This window comes from Mus caroli, unplaced genomic scaffold (assembly GCF_978045245.1).
Source record: "Mus caroli unplaced genomic scaffold, Mus_caroli_1 scaffold_2, whole genome shotgun sequence".
NCBI classification, from domain to species: domain Eukaryota; kingdom Metazoa; phylum Chordata; class Mammalia; order Rodentia; family Muridae; genus Mus; species Mus caroli.
In genome coordinates, this window is record NW_028227257.1 from 58403605 (window position 1) to 58413950 (window position 10346).

General features: G+C 45.0%; 1 protein-coding gene across 2 annotated transcripts in view; it reads right to left on the reverse strand.

Annotated features, from left to right (window-relative positions):
* Golm2 (golgi membrane protein 2) overlaps positions 1 to 8648 on the reverse strand; it is a 67935-nt gene extending 59287 nt beyond the window's left edge. Inside the window, exon 1 of one of the 2 annotated variants that reach the window (XM_021154004.3) lies at positions 8036 to 8648. In XM_021154004.3, the coding sequence (XP_021009663.2) occupies positions 8036 to 8362 (327 nt within the window). In that variant the 5' untranslated portion in view covers positions 8363 to 8648. The remainder of the gene's footprint in view (positions 1 to 8035) is intronic. The other variant, XM_021153997.3, reaches the window with a different exon arrangement.
* Between the last annotated feature and the right edge of the window lie 1698 nt (positions 8649 to 10346).

Here is a 10346-nt window from a genome sequence, read left to right on the forward strand (position 1 = left end):
GTGGGGTGAAAACACATTAAAACGATTATCCTATCCTTTTCCAAGATCTAGTCAGGTAAACAGACAGAAAGAAAAATCCATATTGAGTTAAGTAACCCAGACCCAGAAAGACAACAGTTGCATGTTCTCTCTCATCTGAGGCGCCTAGCTTCAAATATTCAGCCATGAATACTTATCTTGGAGTAGCTAAAGAAACCAAGAAAGTAAAAGGGGACCAGTAGGGGGTTGTTAGTAGGGGCACAAGAGAGGAAGGATAGCAGGGCACAAATGATCTGAAGGAGGAAATGGGGAAAACAGGGGACCTCTAATTAGGGAAGGACAGATAAATACAGAAGGGATGTCTGAAAAAAGTTGTAAGAAATCACATTATTAATTGTCCACCTAAAAATACCTGTAACACACATAAGTAGGTGTACAAATATACATATAGTTTAATGGAATTTTCCTATCTGTTTACAATGCTCCTTCCAAGAGCCAAAGACCATTTAACAAAAACCCCAATACCAGTTACAAGAAGCCCTGTCTTGACTTGTTGGCCAAAGTTGTCCAACAGACTCCAAAATGTTATAGGCTCTTGTTACTGTCCATGGCTAAACCTTAGAGGTGGACGATAAGTTCCTACTGCTGAAGGCACCTACCTTTCAGACACAGAACCCAGAGGCTCCGGACCTAGAACTGACCTGAAAATCCCTCCCTGAGAACCAGCTTTCAGAGAGCCAGAAGGCATAATGTTAAGCTTACAAAGAAGGAAAGAAACCTACAATTCCATGAACCACAACAACCACCAGAACCCTATGAGTACACATACCTTGCCAGTAACCAATAGTTCTCTAATTGACTTATCACCATTCAATGCGAGAGAAATGATGTCTGGTACTGGAAACCCAGTCAACTACCCAGGACTAGTGAAGTCACATTCCTTGAAGGAGAACCTACAGTCACTACTTTACTAAACCATCATGATCCCCAACTGTACTTTTTTTTTTTTTTTTTTTTTTTTTGGTTTTTCGAGACAGGGTTTCTCTGTGCAGCCCTGGCTGTCCTGGAACTCACTTTGTAGACCAGGCTGGCCTCGAACTCAGAAATCCGCCTGCCTCTGCCTCCCGAGTGCTGGGATTAAAGGCATGCGCCACCACGCCCGGCTTCCAACTATACTTTAAATATTTGTCCTTACAACCACAAATTAAGTGAAGTCCTCACCTTCATAAGGAAACTTCTCCTTGCAACAGATGGACATCATACAAAGAAAAAAACCAAAAAACAAAAAACTACAACCAATCAAAACGTGGAGCTATGGAGCCCAGTCCCAACTGATACATCCATAACACATCTCCTGCACCTAAGAATTAGACATCATTGCAGAAGAGACCAGAAATATTTTAAGAGCTAGAGGAACAAGGAGCTTGCTGTGAGATTGTATATCCTAGGAATGTCAAAAGCTACATCCATTTCCAAAAGTGACATTGCAATAACAGGGATTAAATCTTTAACAGAATTTGTAAAAGAGGTATATAAGAGATACACCAATGGACTTTTTGTTTTGTTTGCTTGCTTTTTTAATTGGCTATTTTCTTTATTTACATTTCAAATGTTATCCCCTTTCCTGGTTTCTCCTCCGAAAAACATCCTCCCCCTATCCCGTCCCCCTTCCCCCTGCTTACCAACTCACCCAGTCCGGCCTCCTGGCCCTGGCATTCCCTCACACTGGGGCATAAAATCTTCACAGGACAAAGGGCTTCTTCTCCCAATGATGTTTGACTAGGCATATGCAGCTGGAGCCATGAGTCCCACCATGTGTGCTCTTTGGTTGGTGGTTTAGTCCCTGGGAGCTCTGTAGATACTGGCTAGTTCATATTGTTGTTCTTCCTATGGGGCTGCAAACCCCTTCAGCTCCTTAGGTTCTTTCTCTAGCTCCTTGTTTCTCTCTCTCTCTCTCTCTCTCTCTCTCTCTCTCTCTCTCTGTGTGTGTGTGTGTGTGTGTGTGTGTGTGTGTGTATGTGTATGTGTGTGAGAGAGAGAGAGAGAAATCACTGTCACTGTTCTCAAACACACCAGAAGAGGGCCTCGGATCCCATTACAGATGGTCGTGAGCCACCATGTGGTTGCTGGGAATTGAACTCAGGACCTCTGGAAGAGCAGTCAGTGCTCTTAACCACTGAGCCATCTCTACAGCCCCACAAATGAACAACTCTTAACATTCAGTCAGCAACAAGCATTATCAGAAACACTACAGGGAATTTCAAGCAGTCTGTTCTCAGAGAACTTACAATGTTGAGAAGTGGTTAACACACAGGAAGCTATTAGCTAAACAAATCAGCTAGTGTAGCTCAAATAATAAGGTAAATTACACCTAAAAAAGGAAACACATGATCTAGGTAAAAAGTCCTAGGAGCTACAGAGTGAATGCAGATGGATTAGAAGGTGGATTAAGGAGGGAAAGACAAAAAAAGAAGCAAGAGGATGAGTTAAGGAGGAAGAAAAACACACACTCAGTTCTAATGACATAGAATGGTAAACGGAGCTAGAACTCGGCAGACCACCAGACTGGAACAGTCTGAATCAGGAGCTAAGGAAAAACACAGGTGGTTGGAGACACTCTACACGATTAAACACCACTCTGCTTCATCAAGTAACTGACGTAGCCACTCTGAAAGTAAGGTCTGAGGATGCTTGGGTTTGTTTTTTTTTTTTTTTTTTTTTTTTTTTTTTGGTTTTACGAGACAGGGTTTCTCTGTATAGCCCTGGCTGTCCTGGAGCTCACTTTGTAGACCAGGCTGGCCTCGAACTCAGAAATCCGCCTGCCTCTGCCTCCCGAGTGCTGGGATTAAAGGCGTGCGCCACCACGCCCGGCTTTGGGTTTGTTTACGGGGGAGAATTGTTTAGGGAGAGCCCCAAATTCTAACCTGCTTTATTATTAGTTACATATCATACACAGGACTAATACACAGGATAGGAAGCTCAGAATGAAGGTACCCATTTTTCATGAGTTACATGAAGTAGGAATTAAATTGCAGTTATACAGTAGCCAGATTTTGGCAGGTGAGTCAGAGGAAAAGCACAAGTAATGGAAGCATTTAGAATGATGAAAGGCTGACTCCTAAAGTACAGAGAAACCACCAAGCACCAGAGTCAGGGAAGGCAACTATGGACGGAACCAACTAAAGTTAATTGACAATGGACCAGGAAGTGGGGAAGGAAAAAAAGTCAAACAGGACGCTGGAGCTAGAACCGGATCTTGAGCAGGAACACAAACAGAGCTCCGTCCTGGAGAGAAGGCAGTCAGTCTGTCATAGGGAGCAGAAAAGGAATAATAGCTAAGACGTCATTTAAGATTCTCTTTTTAAGATTTATTTTATGTATAGAAAAGTTTTGTCTGCATGCATGCCTGTGTGCCCTGTATGTGCCTCATGCTTGTGGAAGTCAGAACACTTTAGATCCTGTGGAATTGGAGTTACAGATGGCTGTGAGCACCACATGGGTTCTGTGAATCAAACCCACACCCTCTAGAAAAGCAGCCAGTGCTTTTAACCGATGAACTGTCTCTCCAGCCCTCTTTTAGGGATTTTCACGGATTTGTTAATGTAAACTCCCAGGAGGAAGAAACATCATCATCCTCCTTTTCTAGATGAGGACACCTGAGGCACAGAGGAGTGTGGTTTGTCTGACTTGTACTGACGCCATGTAGCACAGCAAAGGTGCAGTGTAGTGTGGCAAAGGGCACACCTACTGCCCAGACCTGCTTCTAAGTGAGTAGCTGTTGTGTGCTAAAGCTTTTATATACACACACTTTGTGTGTGTGTGTGTGTTTGTGTGTGTGTGTGTTAAATACTTATACATTGAGGTGTACCTACAGTGAAGATAATTTTGGAAGGAAAAATATAATATGCCCCCACGTTCTCCTTTCTTCATTCAACTAAAGCTATTTATTTATAATTTTTTACATATTTTATGTATTCTTTTTAATATACTCTCAGTCAGGATTATGTCAGTTAACAGGAAAACAAGTCATTTATTGTTCAGCTTCAAACATCAAAATTGATTTTTTTTTTCTTTTTTCAAGACAGGGTTTCATTATGTAATCCAGGTTGGCCTTGAACTCATGACTCTCTGGCCTCCATCTCCCCATGCTGTGAGTACAAGACTATGCCACCACACCTAGCTTCAAAACTGGACCTTTGTGTATGTGTATTTATAACAGAATAGCAGCTTTGAGGAAGATACTGTCTACACTCAAATAGCTCCTTTCCCTGAGCTAGACCATTTCCTGCAGTGCATGAGACACAGTAACAGGAATCCAAGTGCAAGCTGGTTGAGGGCACACACACAAATTCCAGCACTTGGAACCAGCCTTGGACACAGTGAGACTCTTGTCTACTACAGAAAGAAAAAGAAGGGCTGGAGAGATGGCTCAGCAGTTAAGAGCACTGGCTGTTCTTCCAGAGGTCTTGAGTTCAATTCCCAGCAGCCATCTGTAATAAGATCCCCTCCTCTGGTGTGTCTGCTGAACTCACATATATAAAAATAAATATATCTTAAAGAAAAAGAAAAATAAGCCGGGCGTGGTGGCGCACGCCTTTAATCCCAGCACTCGGGAGGCAGAGGCAGGCGGATTTCTGAGTTCGAGGCCAGCCTGGTCTACAGAGTGAGTTCCAGGACAGCCAGGGCTATACAGAGAAACCCTGTCTCAAAAAAACCAAAAAAAAAAAAAAAAAAGAAAAAGAAAAATACAGTTTATGTAACAAACAGGCTTTTTGGTAGAAAGAAGAGAAAAAAAAAAAAAGACTACATTGTGTATATGATGGTAAACTGTACTACTCAAACTCATACGTTGAGGTTTCAACCTCCAGGATCTCAAAATACAGTTATATTTGGAGTTTAAAGCAGTGATTAAATAAGGCTATTAGTGTGGAGCTGTTGCAAAAATGCATCCCCAGGGGAAACCCAAGAAACATCTACCCCTGGGAAACCAACGAGTTTATTGGATTTCCTTATAGCACATAGGTAAAGGGCTACCACCTACTTACAGGAGTGTGGATGCTCTCCTTCTCTGACCAAAGCACCCACCAGAAGGCCTTTACCTAGAAGGAATAAAAGCTTTCCCACAGCCACAGAGACGAAGCCCTTCACCAGTCTCTACACTCTAGTACCTCCCTGCAACCCTGAACAATTAGTGCAGACTTGCATAGCATAGCTGGTATGTGGTGGCTGAACACACAGGAGAAGATTCTGTGACCTTGCTCATCACAAAAGCAGGGGAAGTAAACGGTGCAGCAAGCCCAGCAGGCACAAGTGAGTTCCTGAAGATACCGTTTCACTGCAACAACAGTCATGTATTAGAGGGACCACAATCCAAAAAGGAGATGAGGCACTGGGATGCATCCATCAGGGAATACCATGACAAGATAGAGCAGCAAGAAGGCAGCCATCTGCAGCCAAGGGGAGAGGTCTCAGAGAAACCCAACCCTTGCCTGTACCTTGACCTGGAACTCCAAGCCTCCAGGACTGTGGAGAAATAAAGTTTTATATCTCGTGTGTGGTACTGTTATGCCTGCCCTAGCACTCTAATATACACCTCCAAGTTAAAATCCTTTACAGACAGAATAAAATATAGTAAGTTTGAGAGAATCTAGAGAAATGGGTCTGATTTCTCACTTTCATGGACAGTGATGAGAACACTGTCTCTTGCTCTCATCCTGGAAATGACAGAACTGGCACAATGAACTGGAAGAAGGAATTATCACCTTTTTGGTTCCAGAACTGGGATTCCTCTATCTATGTGGTGGCTTGAATAACAGCCCTGATAGGCTCATGTCTGCACACTTGGTCTCCAGTTGGTGGAACTGTTTGGGAAAGATTAGGAGGCGTGACCTTGTTAAAGGAGGTGTGTCACTGGGGGCAGGCTTTGAGGTTTCAAAGGAGTTACTTCATTCCCAGTGTTCTTCTGTGACTTTTGCAAAGGACTTGGCTTCAATTTCCAGGACCCACATGGTGGCTCAAAACCACCTGTAACTCCAGTTCCAGGGGAACCCAAAACTTCTGGCCTCCTCAGGAACCAGATACTTATCTGTTGCACAGATTAAAAAAAACATGCAGACAAAACACCCATACACATAAAATAATAAAAATGTAAGCCACAAATAAAATGCTATCTTCTGTAAGTTGCCTTGGTCAGGGTGTTCCGCCATGGCAACAGAAAACTAAAATACTTAAGAGTTTTACAGGGTCCGGCTGGCAAGATAGCTCAGCAGGTAAGAGCACTCACTGACTGCTCTTCCCCAGGTCCTGAGTCCAAATCCCAGCAACCACATGGTAGCTCTCACAACCATCTATAATGAGATCTGACACCTCTTCTGGCATGGCTGAAGGCTGAAGACAGCTACTCTGCACGTATGTATAATAAATAATTAAAAAAAAAAGTTTTACAGGGTCAAAGTCCATCAGATGACAGAGAAAAGAAACAGTCGAGAGCTCACTTTTTGAGGCACAACCACAAGACAAAGAGTGCTAGATCAAAAGGGTCCATCTTGAAGATCTTATTTTAATACTCCAAACTCTCACGGGTCTCTACCTACTGTATCCATGTTTTACAGTTCAGTGTATAGAAGGTACATCTGTCTGCTGATCTCTAGCCTTCTCAGAGGATGTGCATACTGTATAAAGAAGAAAAGGGAACAAGAAAACAACTGAGAGGCTCAGTTTTCGTTAAGTAAGAAAGTAGAGGCCAATAAGGGTAGGAAGGTTGGAAGCTCAATAAAATCTCACAGAACTTGAGTTCCATCCCCAGAACCAGCTTGGTAGAAGGAGAAATCTGACTGCTATCCTCTGACATCCACATGTGCATTAGGGTGAGTACACACACAAATGAAATGTAATTTAAGGGCCGGCCCAGCAGCTAAAAGCACTTGCTGCCAAGACATTTAAACAGAAGTCATCTCCACAGGATGGAAGGAAAGAACTGACTCCAGATCTCTGATCTCCACACATGTGTATGCACATGCACACACACACACTAGATAAAAAAAGAAGAAATTTAATCTTAAAAGATTTAAGAGTGTAGAAAAGAAGTCATCTACTATAGTACCTATCTAGAAGTCTTCAGAATTCTGATATACCAACTGAAGTTGCCTAAATTATAAACTATCAATAAAATAGTAAAAACAGATCCTATTAAGTAGGACATGATCATAGTCCAGACTTAAGATTTTTAAATTTAAAATTTTGTATTTTCTATCTGCAATAAGCAGCAGCCCTAAGAGCTATTTAAGCATACACAATTTTATTTTCTTTCAAGAATTATAACGACAGACATAAGATTCTGTTCCTAAGAACTTATTTTTAGATTCTACCATTTCGGCTAATTTCATTAACAATTCAAATTGAGAAGATAATGGATTAACCGCACTCAAGTCACAAGTGTGGCTCATATACGAGTTCCTGACTCATCTATAACAACACTTTCAACACAAAAATCATTTTTTAAAAATCTACTTAACGAAATGTAAATGAGGAAAATACCTAATAAAAATTATTAATAAAAAAAATCTACTTAACAAAATACATCAATTTATAGAGATTTCTAAAAAGCCATACTGTTGACAAATACATGTTGAGCACCAGAAGGGAAGAAGGCCGCGTTCTGAAATAAAGAAATTAATATTGATCAGTCTGCACAGGAGGTGGATGAGACAATGCCCATACCATATACCTGGCAGCCTGTGTGCCCCGGAACGGAAGGCGGCCACACAGGCCAGATGATAACCACTGCCAGCTCAGCAGCTGAGCTTGGAGGAAAGGTGGTATCCACACATAGGCCACTCTAGAGAACCAGAACTTACAGTCTCTGCAAGCGAACAGAGAATGTGGCGCTGACACCGGGAAAAGTCTGACAACAAACAGGGTTGCTGGGGGTCTGGGGAGCTTCCAGGGCTACCACGCTGACGGCAGACAGCAACCGCCCGGCGAGCGAATATTAATACCCCACCCCAGAAGTGAAAAGAAAAAGTCTAGGAGGGCCGAGGAAAGGGCTCGACCTTACCTTGTCATCCTCGCATCTCTTCCCCAGGCCTTCCTTGGCCTGCAGCCGGCTGCTGAGGCGGCCGTAATCGGCCTCCTTCTGGTCGATCTGCTTCTTATGCGTGTCCACCAAGAGCAAGAGATCCGAATTGCGCTTCTCCAAGCGCCCGCGGGCCACCTCGGTGCGCTGGACCTGGCCCTGCAGCTCGGCCACCTCCTCCTGAAGCAGAACGTGGCGGGAGGAGATGCTCCAGTAGTTGAAGGCAAGGACGACGATGACTACCAGCAGCACCACCAGCACGAAGGACGGCAGGCGGCCCGCCCGCCGGTTGGCCCCGAAACCCACCATGAGGCCCGTGGCTCTGCCGCTGCCGCCGCCGCCGACACCTGCGGACAGCGCCGGCCTGCTGTCTCAGCGGCCTCGGGACCCGGACCCCAAGGGACGGGCCGAGCCGCCGGAGCGCGGAGGGGGGCGGGGCGTCGCGGGTCCTCCCCGCCCCCTCTGCGCCCCCGCCGCGCCCCCTCCGAGAGTCGAAGGCCAGCGGGCTCCCGCCGCAGGGAAGCGGGAGAAGCCGGCGCTGGTACTCGCGACCCGATGCCTCAAGGCTGGGGGCGGGGACGCGAGCCGGAAGGGGGCGGGTTTCCTCGGTCCACGCCCACCGGCTGGGGCCGGGGCGCCCAGGGGGGCATTTGCTCGTTTCCGCCGACGCCCCCTCTTCTCGCGAGATAGTGGGCTTCTTCTCGTCCCCTTGCGGTCTTGTCTCGCGAGGGTTCTCTGGAGCCTGGGGTGCGGGGTCGGGGTCCCGCGGCGTAGCTGGGTGGGTGTGCGTGGTGCTGTTACCTGGTGGTGTCCCCTGAGGCCAGGTTTAGGGAGGTCCTGCTCTCAGCTGGCCCCTTGGCAGAGTGTCCTCTGTCAGGACCAATTCTGAGACTGCCACCAAGTAGGGAAGGCTCTAAGTGAGATGGGACCTGATGGGTGTCTTGCAAGGTTTTCTGCTTGGTGTTGTTTGTGCCACCGAGGTGGAAAAAAACAAAAACAATTGACATTAGCACCCAGAACAGCGGTGCCCAGACAATACAGCAAGAGAAGCTAAGCTTGAGGATGCTCTGCGATTGAGATGTGTTAGCAGCCTGGTTTCCAAGGTTACTGCTGTCACGGACAGGAAGAATTCCAGAATGCGGTGCTCCTATTTTAAAACGCTCTGCTGCTTTTCCCTCGACTTAGCTGAGGAGAAAGCCCAGAAGCTGCCCTCGGTGAATGGCAGCTAATGCGCCGTTACTGACGGCTGACACATTCCGAATTAGCAATAGCAGCCCTTACAAGTTGTTTCTGCACGCCTAGTTTTACATCCCTCCTATCCCAACAACACTTTACACAGGAGAAAGCCCGGAAACAAAGATGTGCGGAAACGTCAGAGTCCTGTATCTTCTGAACTGGGCTTAAAGCCAAGTAACAGAACTCTTAACGCTATTCCTCTCTCTGCTTTGTAGCAGGTGCTATTCTCCGTTTAGCGGCATGTTCAGTGCTACAGAGAATCCCCTGCTCTTTCCCTCTGCGTGCTGCTTTTGTATTTGTTTAAACAAACAATAAAAAGTTACTGGTTTTCACCTGTGTAACCAGAGGGTGGATTTGTAGTTATTTTTCCGACCCCGGGTCAAGAACACAAACTTAAGTGTTTATTCAAACTGTTGGCCGATAGTTCTGAGACATGAAGATTTTACAACAGTGAAAAATTGTTCCATGTTTCCTGTGCATTTCAAAAATAAAGTTCATCTGCTTCCAAAAAAATATACCTTCACAGAGGGATGTTTCTCTTTTTTATACTATACAAACAACAACAACAACGACATAAACGTACCAGAATTTGTTACTAGCCAGTTTACATCAAAGTTGAAGGTTAACTCTCTGCAATTACAGCATTTGGGGTGTTGAGGCAGAAGCTGGAAGCGAGCGTGTACTGCATACAAAACTCATGTTTTCAAAAGTTGAGCTCTGACTTCAGGAGATCTGAGAAGTCATCTCCACTCTCAGATATCAACCAAGCAGCCTTGGCAAAAGGAAGCCAGGTCAAAAAGGAATTTAAAGTAATTATTACATTTGTTTATTGGAAGGGGGCATGCATGCCATGGCACATGAGTGGAGGTCTGAAGACAACTTGCAAGAGCGGGTTTTTTTCTCCCATGTGGGCCCTAGGGATTGAACCTAGTTATCCAACGTGGCAAGTACCCGTTCCCACTGAGCCCTATCTCAGGCTCCCAAACTGGAAATCTTAACCATTTATCCTACTAATGTATTATCTCAGTCGGTAGTTGAAAAATTCATTAAATGGTAT